The 22415-nt window shown below is 33.2% G+C and overlaps 3 protein-coding genes across 3 annotated transcripts; all 3 read right to left on the reverse strand.

Annotated features, from left to right (window-relative positions):
* Positions 1-2452: 2452 nt before the first annotated feature.
* Positions 2453-3145, reverse strand: LOTGIDRAFT_59850 (hypothetical protein; the record flags this gene model as incomplete). The annotated part of the gene is made up of 2 exons (XM_009048143.1): positions 2453-2644; positions 3029-3145. Coding segments are annotated over 2 exons (309 nt in total), but the record flags the coding sequence as incomplete, so codon positions are not given.
* Positions 3146-4367: 1222 nt separating this feature from the next.
* On the reverse strand, positions 4368-7747 carry LOTGIDRAFT_212450 (hypothetical protein). The gene is made up of 5 exons (XM_009048144.1): positions 7672-7747; positions 6366-6515; positions 6074-6140; positions 5693-5790; positions 4368-5226 (listed from the first exon to the last, which is right to left on the reverse strand). The coding sequence occupies exons 1-5, from the start codon at positions 7720-7722 to the stop codon at positions 5080-5082; spliced, it is 513 nt and encodes a 170-aa protein (XP_009046392.1). The 5' UTR covers positions 7723-7747; the 3' UTR covers positions 4368-5079.
* Positions 7748-10155: 2408 nt separating this feature from the next.
* Positions 10156-21357, reverse strand: LOTGIDRAFT_230410 (hypothetical protein; the record flags this gene model as incomplete). The annotated part of the gene is made up of 5 exons (XM_009048145.1): positions 10156-11476; positions 11725-11871; positions 12151-19906; positions 20183-20280; positions 21293-21357. The coding sequence occupies 5 exons, from the start codon at positions 21355-21357 to the stop codon at positions 11152-11154; spliced, it is 8391 nt and encodes a 2796-aa protein (XP_009046393.1). The 3' UTR covers positions 10156-11151.
* Between the last annotated feature and the right edge of the window lie 1058 nt (positions 21358-22415).

Here is a 22415-nt window from a genome sequence, read left to right on the forward strand (position 1 = left end):
GAACCTCAATAACTTTTTTCTTTCCTCAACCTTATTACATTTGTAGATATTTGCAACATATAAGTGTATTAACTTCAGATCTTTTACAAACTAAGACCAACAGTAAATATTACAACTTACAGTGTTCATATCAGAATTGGTAGATAATCAGTAGGCCTATGACCTTGCTCTCAATAATAAGAGGTCAGATAAGGTGATCTATAATTTAGGATAGCCTATGCAATGACATGTTTTAATATTCTGGGATGTTTATTCCAATACCAATAATATTATCAAATGCTCTAGAGACAACTGAAATTTATTTTTGCTCTGTTCTAATCAAGAGAGGCCAAGTGACAAAGAAATTATTTGCTGTGGCCTCACTATAATGGTTCATTTGATTTATCTATGTCTATAAGTTAGAGTACCTATCTTCTTATCTCTCATCACTTTACCAACAGATACCCCTTACATAGTAACCTCCTGTTTCTAATTAACTATTTCTCTATTATCAACAAAATCTTTCACTCTACTCACACATACAATTAAATATTAGTCAGTCTGCAGCAACATTAAATAAACCTTCAAATATTCAGCTGTTAAAGTGTAAGTAAAAGCCTGCTAACTGCAAAACCAATTACTTTCTTTTTTTCATACATATCTTCAATTCAATGACTAAAGCACATATTACATAGATTGATGTAGCTCTCAGATAAATCTTGCATACAATTTTTTAATAGAGAATAAATGAATCATTTAAGTACATTCTAGTAAGAAAACATTTGAATCAGCTGAGCTGAGTAAGTCAATTTGACTAATTTGGGGAATTTGTGAAGTAAACCCAAAACTTGATATTTACTTATAAACCAGTTTGAGTGCTAGTGGAGTCTACTTAAAAACCATATAACAGTAAACATGAAAGTTATGAATCACCAGCATGTCGAGCATGGCCTAAAACTCTACTGTACAGTAGATGAAAGTACACTAATAATATTGGACCTATTTCTGTGGTTTCTCATTTTGTAGCCAGAACCAGGTATACTGTTTAACATATCTAACATATATAGCAGATGTACCTTTAAACTAGATAAATATGGATCTTATTACCAAAAGGTCAAAGGAACAGGCACACCATATATGGCAAGGCAGACCTTATGTATCTAGCCTGTGAGTCTTTATATTTGTTTTACTCATCTTTAGGTGAATGTTCTTGGCCAACATCCCAACTATTCCTTGACATACATTCTACCATGATAGTAAATATATAGACCAGTTTTATAGACAGTGTGAAATCATAGTAAAATGTGAATCAATGATTTTTTTGTCTGTTTGATTCATAATTGTATTTCACTGATTTCCACTACAAAACTCATTTAACATCTATAAATATTGTTTTGGAAAATATGCCAGTATTTTGTTTACAAATTGATACAAAACCTTTCAAAACAAATACAAAACAAAACTTTCAAACATTGAACTTATGTTTCAACATGATTACTATTCCATGCAGGAAGTACTTCTAATATTAACTGTTTAACCATCAAAGAAGGGAGCCAATTAATAACTAAAAAAGAAATGTTCTTTTCTGCACCATGTGGGCTAATGAAAACGGAATTCTGTTAATAAAATGCCCTCCTGTCCAACCAAAGGAACTGCACATTATCCCTCTTATATTCCAAATGCAGCACAGCAACTATTATTATAACTAGAATATTCAATTTCAAGCTATTTGAATTAATCAATTCACAATAGGCCTACTGAGTTATGCAAAAAAATATATAATCATTTTAGATTTGATCACATTTAATACCTTTTCTGAAATTTATTTTATGACATTTATTTTATGAAAATAATTGTTGACTTATATTTCAGGTGAAAATTCAACTTTATTCCATTTGTATCATAATGTCTTTGGGCCCAATATATGGTTTAGTGATTTTACATAAGGAATAGCACACTTCCCTCCAAGAAAATTCCTCTCTATTAAATCATGTTTACAAATGATAATTTTTCCAGAAAATTCAGAAAACCGTGTAGTCAGAGAGTAGGTAAGGATTTTACCTTAAAACCAGGCTATCAAATTTGTTTCATCTGATTTGGTATTTTGAATCTGCTAGTCCCAGCAGATTTTTTTATTGTAAATCACGAAGTGTTAGTCAACAAGGTCAATAACTAAAACAAACTTCATTGAACATTTGCAAATAAGAAACTCGATTGAGATCTAGCCAAATGTATTTGCATACAAATTTCATCACAATCAAATCAAAATTGTAGCCTCTTTCAAATTCACAAGCCAAGGGCATCACCTCAATGGTGGCCTACAGGGGAGACTTAGAAATATATTGTCTCATGTCAGTATATAAAAATTATGGGTTTTCAGAATGAAGGAAGATAGACGGACAAATCTTACCTTCCCATCTTCATCACCAATGCCATATGTTAATTCTGTCTCCTCAAAACCAGACGGATTCATTCGTTGTTCCATTGACATTTGTGATCCTGGTGGTGCCTCAGGAGAATTCAAACATGTCTGAATTAATGCTTTGCCACTTTCAGAAGTTATCATTGGTTGTAGTTTTCGTGTAGCAAAAGTATAAACATGTCCTGTCTCACTTGCTACCAATAACATCACTTGAGTTCCAGTCAAAGTTGACAATTCATATGCCTGCAAGTGAAATAAAAACTTAATTAGTCAAAATAGATCAGTTACTTTTACACAAATATATTTTGGTATAGTGATGTTTCTATGAGGGATCGGCTTGGTTTTGGCCACCCACTTTCAAAATTTGTATCAATTTACATAAAAAAGTAAAAGAATAGCCCAAGCTCGGGCCCCCTCAATTAATTTTTCCTAGAAACGCCACTGCCTTCATTAATCCAGTTTGACCAAATATTTTCATGTTGTTATGACAATGCATTTTAAAAATGAGAAAAACATACTTGAACTTGTATATTTATATTCACTTCAATCTTATCCACAAATGTTACACTTCATTAAATTTAAAATCAATCAGATTTGTATTGTAAACTATCATAACAATTGACATACCTTTTTCATAATGCCAGTTTTCCTTTTACTAAAAGTTGTGTATCTTCTTAATTTATTTTCAATAAATTCCATTTTAATCTTCACCCTGCCTTTAGTTTTCTTGCCTGGCTTGGGGCCATTACCCCCAGTTGCCATCTTACCGTACATCCCTCCCATTCCTGGAACTCCATCGTCCGAATCTGAGTCCTCGTCAGCAAGTTGTGAGGGATCAACAATGTGTTCCAAGATGTATTTATTTCCATTCGCTCCAGTTGCTGTGACAAATCCACCACGATCATTTAATCGATTTCCATTCAAACTATCAGTTCCAATGTGTTGGCTGTTAGTATTGCCTGATGTTATATCGATAATTTGTGGATTCTGCATCGTGTTTCGCCAAAGGAATAATTTACACCAATCTCACTACCTTATTCACACAGTCGCCATAAACGGCAATGTTGCCTATTTACTTCTTGTGCACAGTTGCAAAGAGCAAATAGTTCTCAAAATTATCTGCGTGAAAACAGATTGAAGCAGAATGTTTTTGTTGATAAAAATCATCTGATTGTTGTATTATTTTATAGTAGTCAATAAATAAACAATTTAAAACAATGTTGCACTTTGTATAAATTAAGGTATGAATACAAAAAGTAGTGATATTTAGAAAAGAGGTATGTCGTGGACGGGCACCTGCTAACAGCCAATCAAATTCTACTAGAGACATAAGACTACCATCTGATTGGCTAATGACGACAGAACGGGGATACCATATATGGCTAACACGGACATATAAAGAAAGTTGATAAATATCAATGATATTGACAATACACACGAGTATTTATCAACAATGTCAACAAGAGACTGTTTCATTGACACGATCATAATTTCTTGAATGGGAATCTCATTAGGTACGCGTCAACAAGTAATCAGAAGACAAAACACAAAATAATGTTCATTATAACACATTACGGGCTAGGAATTATCTCGTCGAACGATGAAATACACGATTAATTGTATATTTGTGTTTTGAATTGAAAGATGGCTTCAGGCATTACATTACATAGATAGTTAGCTCATATTTATATATGAAATTTTAGAAATTCTTATTTCTTCCAATAATTTGTAGGCCTATATAGCATCCAGGGGAATGATTGATTTACAATAATCTCTATTTCACTATTAATTTTAGTGGAGCCCTATTCAATAGACTTGGATTCAAATGGTGAAAGCTGGACCAGACACCTTCAGGACCATTATGTCCACCACTTGTAAATAGACTCATTGCATTTTTTATCTGTAACTAATAATTGTGATCCTCGATTGGCTGTCAATTAAAATGTTAGGGCCAAGAGACAGTATTGTAAATATTTAATCATCTTTATTTGAGAGAAAAAAAAACATAAATAAACTCTTATTTACAAAATATTTGAATAAATAATAAAACAGATCCATCCTCAATAAGCAAACATAAATTCTATGTGATTCTATTTTCAACAGATGTTCATGATTTTTACATAAATTTACTTAAATAACCCTCCACACCCTGAGATTAAGTTTGATTCGATAGGAACATTGAAGAAAATATTAAGACATTACAAAGCAAAGGAATTTAATAATATTAAAAACACAGTGTTAATAATTAGATTTAGATTTAGGTTTCATAGACTGAAGTGACATGGCCTTGTCTTACACTTGATTTTATCTTGGTTTGAAGAATAAGGCCCAAGATTCTTTATTCTGGAAAATTCGGCTGATTTAAATGTGAGGGTAAGTCATATTGTTCAACAAGCATAAATTTACTTTTAACTGTCCAAATCATTACTTAATATATATTCTAAAGACATGATTCAGATACAATCATTCACTCACCATTCAAATAACTGTATCAAGGGACATAACTCGAATTATTACACAATTCACAAATTTCAAATCATTAAAAATATCATAATCATATAAACAGAGGGTTTTCTTATTTCACATTTAAAATCTTGTTCAACTTGGCCTCCTCTACCATATAGGTATTGAAAACAAAAAATATACAAAATGTATAAAACAGTGAATGGCACACACAGTTAATATTTTTCATATTCATCTTTATTTGGACCTGAAGTAGAAACTGGAAATGGAGTCATTGAAATATCATTATCAACATTGATACTGGATAACTGACTATTTTTTTCTTCATATTTTTCTCCTCTTGTCTTCTTTTCATTTTCCTCCTGAAATTATACATAAAAGGTTTTCCAAATTGCCAAAGGCGTTCAATAGCATATATATTCTCTGTAAAAATTATTACAATCACAAAGTAAAACACAACAGTTGATGAATATAATTTCTCAAGCTTTGGATGTTTTCCATTCAAATCTTACACTGAATGATGTCGGTTCTTATAATTCTAATCTTCCTATTATAAATTTAAGTTTTATGGATACCATTTAAACACCATTTTAGCTGACATTATTAATTAGGTCTTTACATGTTCTTTGTGTTAGTTGGTCATGCCCTATGATCAGTTTATAATAATTGATACTAAAAATTATGACTTCTCTTTACATGTATTAAATATAAGGCAATATAAGAATAAGCTTATTTTATCAGTGGTCATGAGTGACCAAGTAATTCATTATTCTTCTATATACCAAAATCATCTATCAATTCATAAATAATATCAATAAGTAAATTTACCTCATCTTTTAATCTATAATACTCATCAATAGCATGTTGATATTTAGGTGATGTTATTCCAAAAAACCAGGCCAATTTCTCTCCACAGAAGTCAGCAGCTAGAAAGAAAGGGTTATCATACAGAATTGGTTATAGCAATATGATATTTCTATTCAAATTCACGTCTGAAATTGACGAGCTTCAAAGATAAGAATTAAAACAAACATTTACATTTTTTTTATTTTCTGCATTGAAGTTACATGAAAAGATTCATTATCAATCTTTTATATTGTTCAGAATCAAACCGCATGGAATAATCATTTATAAAGTCATATTAAAATCTCAAAATATAATTCATAAATTTCAATCAACTTCTTATGAACTTGACAGGAGTTAACTTACCTCCTAGAGCAGTAACAGCACTAACCACAATATAATGCCAAAACCATGGCACCCATTTTAATGTTTTCTAAATTAAAATATAAATTATTACAAATTATACTGATACCATATTAATTTCAAAGCATATAAATATATATAAATATAAACAAATTCATATTTCTTATTCTATTTCATATTTAAAACATGTGATGGCAGCAACAGACAGAGGGTTTTGCTCTCTCTTTGAGTACCGAATTGGTAATAAAAAATCCAAGTGCTATGACTCCATTTCATCCAGTTAATTTATACTTACTGGATCTACTGACGGTTTTTCTGGTAATTTTTCTTCTTCTTCATCTGTAGAATATTCTTCTAATACTCCATCACTAAAATGTATTATTCTTCTTGGTATTTTTTTCTGTTTTGGTCCACCTTCTAAGGACACATTTGTAAACTCTGGTCCCTTAATAGATATACATCATCACTTTAATCAAGGCTACACAAGGGCTCATTATAAAAAAAACATAAAAGTATTAATTTCAGATTCATAAGCCAACAACTTTAAAATGACAGGGACTTACTTTGATGCTGATATTCAAAATCTCATTAAAAAAATAATTGAAATGAGCAAAATTCATTACAGTGAAAAGAAATAAATAAGTGGCAAAAGATTTAGTTTCTGAATCTAACAACTAGCAATAACAATATAATAACTAATAATGGTAATATAATATATCTATAGACAGAAGTCGTATTCATTCAAATCAATATTAAAGGCCATGATTTGCCTTTTTGGTTTGCCTATTTAGGGGCTGATTTGGGTCTTCAATGTATTTTAAAAGTCTTCAGGAGTACTAGAAATGTACAAAATCAAATAATCCCTTCGCATATAGTCTCAACTACTACAAATGTCTTTTCTATCTATGGTGGTGTCTCAAGAAAAGACATAGATAATTCTAGACAAACATGTGGTTTAAAGGTTCAAATTTTGACGGTGAACTTAGCTTTTTAGCTTAGCTAAAAATTCTGTTCCTATCCCTTTAATCTTTTAATTCTTAGTCCATTGCATACAACTGTCTGACTACATTGAGCTTTGAATTGAAATTTTCTCTTATTTCATTACATTCAAAATAAAATTTTCAACTTAATGCCATTTGTCTTAGAATGTCATCATGTCTATAGAGATATAAGGTGATGTTATTCCAAAAGACCAGTGATTTTACATTTAAAAAGGACGCACTTCCCTCGCAGAAAATTCAGCTGAGAATTCATTTGTAAAATCATGTTTACAAATTATAACTTTTCCAGTGGTTCACATTTTCATCAAGTCAAAGGCAATCCAAGACACTCAGTAGTACTTTGTAATTGATATTTCAATTCATAAGAAAATGATTGCCAAAATTCAATTCAGAAAACATTGTAGTTAGAGAGGTAGGCCTATCCAGCTATATTCATAGTGTAGTAACTTGTAAGATACGGATAAGTATAAAATTCATTGCGGACTACAGAAGGTTAATATCATCAATCTAATAACTACAATATGTTTCAACCAATGAATAAAGTGTCGAAAAACATTATCTAGTTTCAAATAGTAGAAGAGAATCAATACAAAGGCCTACAGAGATGTTTGTTAGTTTATCTATCTGAGAATCTGTTTCCTTTGACGCCATTGTTGTTGTTGTTGTTCTAGGGTTGTCTTCCCTTGCTGGCTTCACTAATTGCCAGAATGACCACAAATAGTAAAAACATACAAAAAAACTGAATCATTGTAGACTTCATACTAATTGTATTTAGTAATGTTACTAAGCCACATACCTAGGGTACTACTACTGAGACACTTGGAATACCAGTATGTTACTGTGTCACCTGAAATATCCGGGAAATATGACCATGTCACTGGGGTGTTGTTACTGTGACACTAGTAATGCAAGGATATTGTGACACTGGGAATGCCAGAATGTTGTTACTGTGACACTAGTAATACCAAAGTGTTGTTACCGTGACATTGGTAATACCAGGGTGTTGTTACCAGGGTGTTGTTACTGTGACATTGGTAAAATCAAAGTGTTTTTACTGTGACACAATACCGGGTTATTGTTAATGTGACACTGGTATTGGGTAATCCAGGGTGTTGGACTGTGACGCTGGTAATACCAGGGTGTCGTTACTGTGGCACTGGTAATCACGGGTGTTGTTACTGCGACACTGCAAAATTCGAACAAATTCTCAATTGAAGATGAAATCAGTCTCTATCATACCTCTCTGGTCACAATTATCTGAGATATGGCCATTTGAAGATGGGTGTGAGTCGGCCACCTGCAGCGACCAGCCTATTTAAATCCTTTACAGTCTCGCTGCACAGGTTGATGTTAAGACCAAAACTTTGACAGGTTGCCTTTCGAAAACTATCAGAGATATAATTTTGCACTGAATATTCACACCCATTTAAAGTTGTTCCAATTTTCAAGCTCCTGTCTAGCAAACTGTATCTGCTACAGCACTTTTAGATTCGGTCTTTTTCCGTAACCAAAAAATAAGCGACTTTCCTCTTGAAATTAAGGGTGAAACTTCATAGTCGATTTTCTAGAAAGTTTGAAAAAAATTCCAAATACATGTATCTGATTTCGATTGAAATAAACGTAAGACATGTTCAACTTTCATTTGATACAAAAATCATACTTCTCGGTTCTTAATTGGCCAAGTTATGGCCATTTGAAGATGGGGGTGTGGGTTGACCACCAGATACTTGTTGGGGTTAAGACCAAAACTTGGACAGACTGCCGTTCGAAAACCATCGGATGTTAAGTTTCAATTTGTTCTCGAATTATTCATACGGATGTTTGCACCTCTCGGGTGAAAATTTGCCGCGTTATGGCTATTTGGAGACGGGGGTGAATTGAATTTCCCAGAAATGTGGAACTGAAGTGAATTTGGAGGTGAATTATACACAAAGGGGAATTTTGAGAATTGGGGGAAATCGATTATCAGTTCTAAAAATGGAATCACCGATGACTGAGCTGATGTTGTACTAGACCAGTCGTAGTTCTAGGCTATTATAATAGTTACTGGATCACTGGTATTTACTAGGCTGTTGTTACTGGATCAATGGTAGTAGTGCAAGGGTATTATTACTAGGCCAGTGGTAGTTCTAGGCTATTGTTACTGGATCACTGGTAGTTACTAGACCAGTTGTAGTACTAGACTATTGTTACTGAATCACCGGTACTTACTGGACTGTTGCTACTGGATCACTGGTAGTTACTAGACCAGTGGTAGTACTAGACTGTTGTTACTGAATCACTGGTAGTTACTAGACTGTTGCTACTGGATCACTGGTAGTTACTAGACCAGTCGTAGTACTAGACTGTTGTTACCGAATCACTGGTAGTTACTAAACCAGTCGTAGTACTAGACTTATTTGTTACTGGATCACTGGTAGTTAATAGACCAGTCGTAGTACTAGACTGTTGCTACTGGATCACTGGTAATTACTAGGCTGTTGTTACTGAATCACTGGTAGTAACTAGACCAGTCGTAGTACTAGACTGTTGTTACTGAATCACTGGTAGTAACTTGACCAGTCTTAGTACTAGACTGTTGTTACTGAATCACTGGTAGTTACTAGACTGTTGTTACTGAATCACTGGTAGTTACTAGACTGTTGTTACTGAATCACTGGTAGTTACTAGGCTGTTGTTACTGAATCGCAGGTAGTACAAGGCTATTGTTTCCTAGGCAACTGGTAGTAACAGACAATTGTTACTGGTATTTTACCCCCTGGGGAAGAGTTTGAGATTCAAAATATGGAGCTCATAGGGGCAAGTCTCTCATGGGCAGAGAATTCTCACCCAAGAAAATTAGAATTGATCAGCTGTATTCTCAAGCTTACAATCCAATCAAATCATTGCATTACCATTTCTGAGACCCAAGGTAGATTGGTAGTACAGATGGTGAAACTGGCCCTTTAATATTGGTTATATGCATATGAGTATATAGAGGTTATCAGTTCACAGTAGGTCTTGTGTTTATCAAATACAACATACAATTTCCAACAGTCAAGTCAGTGTGTACTCCAGCACGAAAAAAAAACAAAGAGTCAAGTTAAGTAAAATATTTAATATTTTCCAGATTCGTGTTATAACAATTATATTCTCACATAAATCAAAGCAAAAGTTTAAAATAAAATAAGTAGAATGAGACAGTATGTTATGTAATAATGTCTTGTAAAAATTATTGGTAGGCTAATATTTAATCTATACATAAATTGCTTTTAGTCACTGTCATTAAAGTTACTTAAAACATTAATTTCTTACAATTATTCACATGAAAATTCAATCTATGCTTAAGAGAAAAAGCCCACTTACAGGTGTGGTCTCTGTTTCCATTCTTTTTTAATATCCCAAAAGTGAATATTGAACAAAACAAATTTAAAAGATGATTAAAAATACTATAGAATTTAAAATCATAAATTTTAAAACAAACAAAAAATAATACTACAGAAGGACGGATGATAAAAATAAAGTCTTTGTATTTGAAAAAGACATAAATATAATAACTATCTATATGAAGATCATTCAGCCTCAAATAATTCAATAATTAAAATACAAAAGTATAAGAGATATTTACAATTTTGTTCATTATCATATAATACAGTAAATACAATTTAAATAAAATAAACAATCTATTAATTACAAGTTATATACAATGTAAATCTTTAGTTATATTTGTCTTACCAACACAAGATCGGCTTGGCACTATTAGTATTTATTAAAAACAAATATCACAGCTTTGCTTTCATTTGATTCATAAATTCTTTAAGTTATTTCCACTTTGCATAATTTACACTTTCCTTGACATTAGCTCTAACAGAAGGAAAGTTTTTTAAAAAACAATAAGAGCTTGTAACAAGCAGTGTGAAATATATGCCATTGGTGAATTAATTACTATATAAATAATGCTGAGGATATATAAAATTTCAGCACTTTGTCATTTTCTGTATAAAAACACTCTCTGAATGCATTGGAAATTTTCCGGAACCAGGAATATAACTTCTCCTGGAATTATGCCTAGAAAGTCACCATTTACCACTTGAAAATAGTTCATCGTTTATCACTGGGTTTCTTGTTTCGTCTCTCAGTTATTTTTCTCCTGGCTATTCTGGCCTTGATATCTCTAGCATTAACAGGTCTGGTAGTCACAAGACTAGATGATGTCGTGGAATCTGTCAATGATTCTAAATCAGCAGAATATATAGAGGATGGTGTACTAGGTCTTGGAGGAAATGTTCGTGTCATACCACTATAGGTTGAATTAAGTTTACTTCTTGGAGAATGAACTGAACGTTCACTTCTAGCAAGTATATCCTTAGCATAAGCAGCATATGAAGAAGCTGAACTTACATCAGATCCCATAGGTGAAGCACATCTACAAAATAAAGCAAAATATCCTAAGCATATCAGAATAATTCAGGTTAATAAACTTTTTACGCAATATCAGAATGATGCAAAAAGATGCTATAAATGGCCCCGATACACATTATAAAGCTAAACCTTTTAATCACCTCTTCAATATTTTGAGGATTTTAATATTTTCTACAAATTTAAATAACTAAATGTAAAATATACCAAATTTCCTTACATATTTTTTTGTACATTAAGTGTTCAAAATCTTACCTAACAGAAGAAGGATTTCCATAGAGTGAAGTCTTTTGAATAGTACGTAATTGTTCAATATCCTTATCTATATCCATTTTAGTGATACCATGATTAGGTGATTGTGGAGAATATTCTCTTACTTCTGCTGGGTGTCTTACTACAGGACTGGAAATAAAACAGAAATATCAATAGCTTTAGAACTTTCTTAAAGAGATATTCAACAAAATCATACGTTTTTTACTGATAGTACCGATGCCATAAAATACTCTAACATGTCTGCCTGTAAAGATGACAATAACACCCTGGAAGTTACAACATAATAAACTTTGACTGAAGCAGAATTAAAAGAATGCTGAGATAAATTAAAGCAATGTTATTAAAGAAAACATTAAAAATCCACCATAAATGGCAAATTACAAAATTGCTCTTAAAGTGTGTACATACCTTGATGTTCTTAAAGGAACATCTGCCAAGTGTCTGGATTGATGTAAAAATAAGTGAGCTCTCGAAATTTCTTGAAGGTTACGACTTCTAACAGCAGCTGATTCTTGTAGAAGCTTAGATGGATCCAGTTGATTAGCCATATAATCTTGATATGGTAGACTGATGTATGCTAAATGATCAGTAGACTGAGTATTGGATGATGTTGGAGTCCTTATAGTAGGTGCCAACCTGCTTGATGAACCAGTTTGAAATCCAGGGGTTGGTGATACTCTAGTGCTACCAGAAAAGCTGACATCAGGGCTGTAAAGTGATGGAAAAGGATCTACAATATTTCCATAAGGATTATTTCCCAGGCTCATTGATCTTGGTGAAGGAGATGGACTATACAGAGAGTAAAAATCAGGACTGTATGATCTGTCAGAGTATCTGGGAGACACAGATCTCCTTCTTAGTTCACTCAATTCTTCTTCAGATGACTCTACAATGTTTCTTCTTAAACCAACTAAATGATCTATTCTCTGTCTTGGAGTGAGATAACCAGGTTCAAATGATGAGGATGAAGTGGCTGGAGAAGCTGGTGATGTTTGTCTAGAATTAGAGAGTTTAGTCTTCTCATATCTCTCTTGTTCTAACTGTCTCTCTAGTTTGAAAGCTTCTATTTGAGAATTCCTTTTCAATTGAATCAAATCAGTTGTTCTGGATCTCCTTCTTCCACGACCTTTAGAAACCTTTCTTTCCATTTCCTCTTTAAAAACATCATAATACCGCTTAGATTTTTTCAGCTCTGTACGGTATTTATTAATATATTCTTTTGAAATTTCTGTAATGTTTTGAGCTGGTGGCTGAGGTCTTGATAAAAAATCATCATCCCACGTTTCATCTACTGATTGTAATAAAGCATCAGTTTGACCAATACAGTGATTCAACTTAGCTTCTAAGAGTTCCACAGTTAAACTAGCTGGTAGATAGTTCAGGTTTAACAGGTCAATAATTTCAATTCTTTCTTGTTGCAGTTTATCAAGTTGATCTTGAAGACACTCTGATTTATTGTTACTCTCTTGACTGGTTGGTTGATCTGGGCTTACAGCTGTAGTTACAAAATACCTCTTGTTATCATCTCCAATAGGAACATAAACTAAGGAGTCACTGTGATCTCTTTTAGATCTGCTGGAAGATGATCCATTTGGTTGAGAAGATGTACTATTTTGATTGGTATAACTGTAATCTAAGCTTTCCAAATCAATATTCAGACGAAGGTCCTCAATATCATCATTAACATCTCTATTGTTTATGGTAGTTGTTGTAGTGGTAGTTGTTGAAAAAAGATTATCAAAAGTATCTTCTTCTCTTCTTCGTGAACAATGTGATTCCTGCTTGGAAGCTAATTTCTCAATAACAGTAACAGGTGAAACACTTCCTGATGAGTCTGATGTTATAGATTTCTGTTTAACAAAAAGATCTAATTGAGAGGGTCTTGTTGGTTTTTGTTTAGAGCGCTCCAATAAGGCCATCATTTTAGTATGCTCCTTTCTCAAATCAGCTATTTCTGCAAGGATAGTTGTATTTGTTGGACCATCTGTAAAAGATTGAGTTTGGTAATCTTGATCAGTCTGTATCAAAGTATTTCTTCTTGTTGTTACAGGACTCACTATTGGTGAAATTGCTGGAGTTGTTTGTGTTTCAGTGTTAGATGTATTTAGCATGTCTTTTTCTATTTCTGAATCAGTGGTTTGAGTAAAACTGCTTACTTTAGTAGTTGACTCTCCTGATTCTATAGTTTGTTTTATAACTGTTTGATTTACAGTCAGTAAGTCACTATTGGTACATCCAGAGAAGTTTTGTATTGTACTGGTACTATGTAAGTTTGATGATATATCTCTAAATGAGGTAGGAGGTGAGTAAACATTAGCATCAGTAATAAATCCAGATTCATCAGAAAGATCAGCAGATGTTATATCGAGATGATCATGTTGGTATTCCTGCCAGTCTAGATGCTGGTTATAGAGCTGGTTATGATCATCTGTTTGTGTCAACCTATTTACAAGAATAACTCTTCCTTGATTATTGCCATCCAATCCAGTATTGATTTCCATTTGAAATACTGATTGTAATTCTTGCTTATGAATTCGATTTTTGGTTTCACCTCCAGGTTTGGACGTTACATTTTCTAATTGTGTTTTTGACAAACATGAGTTACCAAACTGTCCTGTTACAGTTTTTCGCAATCTGGGAGATACATTTTGTTTCGAAAACATCAATGGTAGAAACTCTTCTTCTACGCCTCTTTCATCTTCACCATCAATAATGTCATCAGTGCTACAAGAAGGAGGAAATGGTTCTATTTCAGGTTCTTCAATTTGGACAACATCCAATAAACTGGTGGAGTAAGATCTTCTCAGTTCTTTATTACCTTGTGTTGATAAATTATCACAAGATGCTGATCTTTCACTTCTGTCATCATTCATACTAGATAACTGTCTTCTAGTTAGATGGTTGTTCTCAAATTGATGACTGATGATGGCTAGATGACCTTCTGATTGTCCTCTACGACTTGATGTTTGGGGTGATGAAGACGATGGTGATTTGTTTAGATGTGGATTGGAATGAGTAACATCTGATTTTTCTTCTGAATTGCCAACAAATACGAAGGTAATACTGTCATTAGAAGATGCTGTTGATGGTACTGGACTGTCCAAAATATCTACACATCCAGTTGAATGAGCTTTTTCAAAATCTTTAACAACTGGTTCACCATGTTCCAAATCTGACATTGATGGAGATTTATGTCTTATTCTTCTTTTACTTTCAAGTAGATCCACATGACAATTTACTCCTTGGTCAACAGAATTCCTCTTTCGATGGTCTTCTTCTGAACTGTGGATATTACCAAGATAAAAATCTAACTGATCTGCTGATAAAGGACTATTTGGAGAATCAATTGAACTCTTAGCTCTTGATAGTTTACATTCATCCAAAAGAATATTGAACTGGTTGGTTCTAGAAGCAGCAGATACAACTAAGTCTTGTTCTGTATTAGATTCATCTAAGCTCCTACACTGAATATCACCCCAAGAAATATATCTCTGACTTTTATCATTTGATAAATTGGAGTCTTTGTTTGATGGTAGATAATAATTATCTGATGAAGATTGACGACTGAGAGATTCATCAAAATCAGCTTTTAACATTCTTAAAATTTCTGTTCCAGATAATTCTGATAGGTCACCTAATGATCTCCACTTCCTACCATAGAGTCTTGCTGGCCGTTTGCTATCCAAAATATTAGCTAAATTGTCAGCTGGTGGACTTGCCATTAGTGAACGACATTCCATCATAGCATTGGCTACTTGGTTTGGTATATTGGTGTACTCCATTGACCTATGCATAGTATGATCTATAAGATTTTGTGGTGGAGCATTATCTAAATATACACTAATCTCTTGTAAAGATCTGTCTAATTCCTTCCTGCTAACATAACCAGAACCACATCCAGATGATCTTCTTGAGATTCTGTTGGCAATTTGTCTAAATGATCCAGATCTTTCTAAATCTGTGAAATCAGAACTTATGGCTGAATCACTCAAACTTTTACATCGACTCTGTAATTTGGCAATGCGTCTGGCTAACTCCCATTTCAAACTGTCCACTGTCTCAGATGAGTCTTCACACTGATGTGTCTTATTAAATTTTGATGAAGAAACTGGAAGGCCATCAGAGTAAGTTGGACCAATATGAGATATTTGTTGTAGTCTAGGAGATTGGTCTGGTGTTCTATAAATGGAAGAATTACTAGTACTGTTATTTTCAGGAGTGAGGTAAATATCACCACTTGAGTTAAACTCACTCGATTTGGACTGGTTGGAATCTGTATCAATTTTTCTAGAATCAACACTCATCAATGTCTGTTCGGAACCAGAGTCAGAGATTTGATTGAAATTGCTGAGAATGGAATTATCTGTCCTTATTCCCACAGATCTGAGATTATTAGAGTTCAAAGTTTTAGATTGTACAACCACAGTCTCATCAATCACAGAATCGATTTCATCATAGAAGTTACTTTGTGTAGTACCAAATTCTATATGTTGAACATCAAACCTGAGTTCCTCATTATCCTTTGAAAGCCTGTCAGACATCTGCGAATTTTCATCAGATGTATTAGTTTGAAGGTCTGATTCTATTTCTATTCCAATAGTTACGCTGTTTGTAGATATTGATGATGAATTAGATTTGATGGAGTTGTTACGTCTTGGAGATTTCTGCTCTTCAGAATCAGGCGAAAGGCTGCTGTCTGTAGTTGTATGTGTATGGAATCCAGAATCTTCTATTTCAGACTGGTCTGATTCAGTCAGATGAAAACTTGTATTAGTACCACCTAATAGTGTCCTTTGGTGTAGTTCATTCAATCCTCCAGTAAGTGCAGAGCATTTGGACATTGGATGAATAAATTGTATGATTTTTTGTGTGCCATCCACGTCAGGTCTTGTATGTAGTGAGCTGGAATGAGAAGACTGTCTGTTTGCAATTGAGTGCACTGGTGTTGATCCCAAGAATGCTTGACCTACTTTCAATGCTGCTTGTGTGGAGTCTATATCTGAATATCCAATGCTGCTGGAGTTTTGTGGATTTTCTAAGGAAGAAATTGTTCTATTGCATATGGTTTTGGAATTATTGTTGTTGCCTACTGAGTCAGTCACATCAGAGTTCAAAAATGCTCCTCCAATTCTCAAAGACTGTTGAGGAGAAAGTCCCTCATCTAGATCTTCATTGATGATCATTGAATCATTGTCATGTTGTCTTACTGATTCAACAAAATCAGAAGAAGATTTCAGTATACTTGATTCAGGAAGGAAAATTCTTAAACTTGCTGGTTTTGCCAGAACAGTAATTGAGGTATTGTCTTTTTTATAAACATCAAATTTGGAATCAAAAACAAGGCTTGGTCTGCGTTCAGTCAGTACATCCATTCTGGAATCAATTACAAGACTTGGTCTTCTGGTTTCTGTTTTCAGCTCTTCTTTGTCTCCTCTATCACTAATCATTACAGCTTTAACTCTTTTACCATAGCCATGAATATGAGAGCCATCTGCTCCATCTAATGCTGTAATTCTGGATTCAGTTTTCACCTTTTCTTCTTTGTGTTGGAAGGCCTCATACATTGTCAATGAATCTGAAGAAATTTCAATCTGGTCCTGAAGATGATAGTGCCTGTCAGCATGTACATCTAATACATCACTATTAGATAAATCTTTGTGCTGAAAAGTATCATCCATTGAACATGATTTTGTAGAAGACTTAGGATGATAGTAACTTTTAATTCCCATCTCCTCTTCTTTGTGTTGGTGAGCCTGATCCTGCAGGAAATCTTCTCTTTCTGCAGATGTTGATAAATTCTTTTGGTATAAGTTTGAGTGTTGATGTGCACCCATTGTAGATGATTCTAGTGAAACGGAAGACAGCAGATCTTGGCTAATTTCATTTTCAATTCTCCCTTCATTTAGCAGGTCATGCAGTCTTTCATTTTCCATGTCCTCTTCTTTGTTTTGGTCGACACTGCTTATTGTAACTTTTAAAGAGAGTGAAGACTGCTCCTGCAGTTGATGGTTATTTTCTGCAGATGGTGATACACTCTTCTTTGAAAAAACATCTATGTGTTGATAAGCATCACCTGTTGTAAATGATTTAGAAGAAATCAGGGACTGGTCTTGCAGATGATTGTAAATTTCTGCAGATGTAGCGGTATTCATTTTGGATAAATCAAAAGCAAGCTGTTTGTTAAATGTTGTTGACATGAGAGCATCTTGCGGAACCATATCAGCTGATTGATATAGAGAGTAGTTAATAAATTGTTCATTATCACTTGGGGAAAAGGAATCTTCAGTGGGTGATTCTTTTAGATTTGTATTTGATGGCAACAAGGTGGAAACAATTTCGTCACATAAATTATTGTCACTTTCACCTTTTTGTTTAGTTTTAGTACGCACATCAGATTGTGTTGTAGAAAGAGAGCTGTCAGTATTTTTTAGGGATGACTTTCTTGATAATCTGCTAAATGGTTCATCTAAACTTGTTTTTCTTGAATTGGCTTTATCTGAATTCAAAGGAATCTCAAACGGTCCTATATCAGGATGGTAAGATAAGGATGTGAGTTTACCATCGTTGACATTAATAGATGCATATCCATCGTCCAATTCTTCTTCAGGTGATCTTGGTGAAATTAAATTCATTCTGGTTGGTTCAGGAGAAAGTTCTATTTGTGACAGTCTAACTGCTGGACTTCTTTCTGTTGGCAATGCCGAATTAGGTTCATTATCAACTGAACTTCCATGAAGAACAACATATCCTGGATTGATTTGTAATGTTGATTTCTTTGGATCATCACCTTTTTGTTTAACATCATTCAATTGTTGTTCAGACAAAATGATTTCATCTTGCAAGTACAAAGCTTCACTGACTACATTTTGTGGTGAACTGAAAGAGTCTAGTGATCTGGGATACAACTGATCAACATCTGTGGATTTTGATACAAATTCTTGTAAACCAACTGTGCTGCATCCTGTTGATGATACTGATCTTTCAGATTCTGTTCGAGGAACTGCTTCTTCTGTAAGATAATCGACTTCATGAAGGACATCAACAGAGCTTGACACAAATGATTCAGGAGAATTAGTATCATCACAATCTGTGAGTGTACTGTTAAGGACATGTTCTACATCTATTGGTAGCAAATTTGATTCCTGGTGAACTGTATCTCTAGAAGATGGTTTAATGAATGACCTATCATCAGAATCAACCAATTGCTTATCTACTGAACTTTCTCTGCTCACAATATCTCCTATTACATCTTGTTCAGTTTGTAGACTCCTTCCTTCTTGGTAGAAATGAGATGAAACAATAGCATCAGCTGAATCTAGGTCTTGATTACCTCGATGGTATAGGATCTTTTCTCTCTCTCTTGCTTCATAATTATCTTTCTTTTGGATTGTTTTAGTTTCAGTAAGATTGATATTAATTGTGTTTGGTATAACTGTTGATACTGGAGGATTAGTTTCATCTCCTACAGAAAATGTCCTGTACTCTGTCTTCTCAACATTGTATAAAATTTTAGTTTCATCTTCATTAATAGTTACAAGATATTTTACGTTACCATCTGTATCTTGCTCTATTGATGATTGATGAAGCCTTTCAACTTTAGGTGGAGAAGAAGAGCGTATTTCTGCCATGTTTGTTTCAGCAGACCTTTGGCTTCCTGTCAGAGGGTCAGGGCTTTCTGACGATGAACTCATCCATATTTCTGGTTTAGATATAGAAAGGGTCCAAGAATGCCTTTTGGGAGACGTGATAGAAACATTGTCATTACTTTTTGTTTGCACACCACAAGTTGAATTTGAAACATCGGTATTTGGTTGAATTCCAGAATCCCCTGAACTCCATACATTAACAGGTGACATAGTCATGGTACCATCAGCTAATTTATAGTTCTCACTTGTATTTGATAATCTATTTAAAGCTGTATTCATCTGATTTATGGACTCATTGATTGTGGCTATTTCCAATTTTGTTGCTTCACTAGGTTCCTGCATGCCTCTTCTGTCAGTCGAAAATATCAAAGAATCATCAGAGAAACTACTGTTGGCAGAATGAGCATATTCATCAGATGTTATGTCACCCTTCCTATGTTCTTCACTATTACGAGGCTTCCTCTTCCGTTTACCGCTTTTACCAGAGTTTGGTCTTGAAGGAGGTTTCGAGTTGGAACCTAAAATAAAAGTAAAAAATTCCTTTAGTGTTTAAAACATAACAAACTGAATTATATAAGAAAGATTTATCAAATAGAATCAAGAATATAGCTCGCATTAAAGTTAGTAGAATTGCTATTCAATTATAACATATACTGTAAAAGAAAAGTTTGATTTTTATCTGTGTATTATTAATGTCTGTTTGCTCAATTCCAATTTTCCATCTGCATCTGTGGTTCATGTGAATCTATCTTGACAGACTTGAAAATTTAGGGATATATAAGATGTACATTTACCTGAAGCAAGAGAATCATCAGAAAATTCATCAGTATCATCAGATCGAAAATCTTTATGAGGTCTTTGACTTCGCCTTCTCTGTTTCTTATTAGTAGTGCTGTAATATATAATAATTTAACCAGTATTAAGGCTTTAGTTCATATCATCTGATCTCAGAATTATCATTGTCATCATACTCTCGAAATGTCAAGTTGATATTCTGTAACGTTCTTATCAAAATCATCAAACTCCATCATCAATTTTATACAATGGACAGCCAGAGAGTAAAACACATAAAACAGCTCCAATAACCACAATATTCAATAAACAGCAGTCCATTAAAACAAACAAACCATCTTTTTAACGTGAAACACGATCCATAACAATAACAACATCAGGAGATATAATTATTGACGAATTATCAATAACTAATTTAATTGCACACAAATATCACTATTGACATTTTACTTTAGAAACATAAAGCTTTCTATATGATCTAACACTGGACAGATACGGTAGTGTCTGGTTGTTACCATAGTAGTATTCCTTTTAATAACTTGTATTGATTATTAGACGTCTCATGGCCAAACCTTTATACTTATATATATCTATCTATAAAATGTTTCAGCATGTCAGCTTAAAATTCAAAATCATTCAGGAAGAAACACAATATTCTATTCTGACTAAATTGACCATTTATTCTTCTCTAAGGTTGAAATGAACTCTTTTATTAGTAAGTAATCTTACATCTATTTAACTATCTCACAAGAGTAATGTAATATTTGACTTTTAATGCTAGTAAATTAGCTACCAGTAGATAATAAAATTTATTTTCTCAAAATGATTAATGCAATACTGACTGATAAATTGAAAACCTTGCCTCCATTTAATTATATATTTTTTTTTATATGATGTAAAATGATACCACTTGAAACATTTTATCTGGTGACAAGTTGAATTGAAAATACTAAAACCAATTACAAATAGTAAAGATCTCTATCGAAAATAATGTTTGATCACAATCAAAGATCTGAGGCACTGGCCCAGATTAGACAATTACAGCAAATAAATTTCCAAGACATGTCCCTGAAATAAGAGCTAGCAGCCAAAATAAAGAAAAATTCACTCACCCTAATCCTATTTTAGCTAACCATATTTTAGCAACATGGTACACAAGGAAGGCTACAGTAATCATATTTTACTAATATCATTGTTTTTGATTGGAAATATTCGGACGTGTAATAAAAATGCAGGTATTTAATAACATAATGTTACAATGTACAGTGATATATTAATACTTGAAGCACCATTACATTCACATTATAGGATTGCATTTATTGATTTATTATAATCTGTTATCTTATTCCATTAATCTATATCCTTAATCCATGTTGATCTCATCACCATAATCTCCATAATTGGCTTATCCCACTGTGTAATGAAATTTTTCTTTGGGATTTCCGAAAAAGCAAGAGACTGGACTAATCTGAATGTCTTTAATTCCAAGGAGACATTGTCAACAAAAACCGGTATATAACAATCAATTATTACATTGACATAATCTGTTTTCCAACCTCTTGTGTTTAAGCTTGCTATTTAAGAGACACAAAAGTTCTCTGTTTTAACATTCTATTCTATGAAATCCAATCATGTCATGACATTCATTACATAGAGTAGTCCAGAACTTTAGTCTCTTCGAAATGATTTTGATGTGAAATCCCCATTTTGACGCAACACCTCCTTCAAGTTACAGAAAGACCTTACACAGCCAGTCATTGAGTTCTAATGTCAAACTGGGTATACAATAAAACTACAGGTAAATACAATAAGTATAAAGAAGCTAGAGTATATTAATATACAGGTAAGCTATAACAGGTTAATATAGTCTATAGTATATAACACTGTCAATATTACCTACAAACAATCAATATATATATAGCTTTATATATGACTACAATAGATAAGATTCACAACAAGCAATAACATGTCACAAAGATTATCTGATCTATTTTCTTAAGAATATTTTATTGCACTAACATAGAAAGTATTTTAAAATAATTGTTTTAGAAAATTCTTCTTGATAAGGACACAATAATTACTTTCATTTTCATTCTTATTTTAAATCCAGCAACATATTTCTAAAGCTATTTTAGATAGGACATGAAAACCCCCCCTAGAAAAAAATCATAAAAAAGAGAAATTTTTTATGCATTTTAACATGGCTATTTATGTGAATTCCAAATTGTTATTTAA

Source organism: Lottia gigantea (assembly GCF_000327385.1).
Source record: "Lottia gigantea unplaced genomic scaffold LOTGIsca_12, whole genome shotgun sequence".
Taxonomy (NCBI): domain Eukaryota; kingdom Metazoa; phylum Mollusca; class Gastropoda; family Lottiidae; genus Lottia; species Lottia gigantea.

Coding starts and splice junctions, on each gene's coding strand:
- LOTGIDRAFT_212450 (XM_009048144.1), bottom strand. CDS start 7,722: ATGGCGTCAAAGGAAACAGATTCTCAGATAGATAAACTAACAAACATC. Junction 5,791..6,073: donor TGCTGTTACTGCTCTAGGAG/GTAAGTTAACTC, acceptor CTTTCTTTCTAG/CTGCTGACTTCTGTGGAGAG. Junction 5,227..5,692: donor ATTATAGATTAAAAGATGAG/GTAAATTTACTT, acceptor GTATAATTTCAG/GAGGAAAATGAAAAGAAGAC.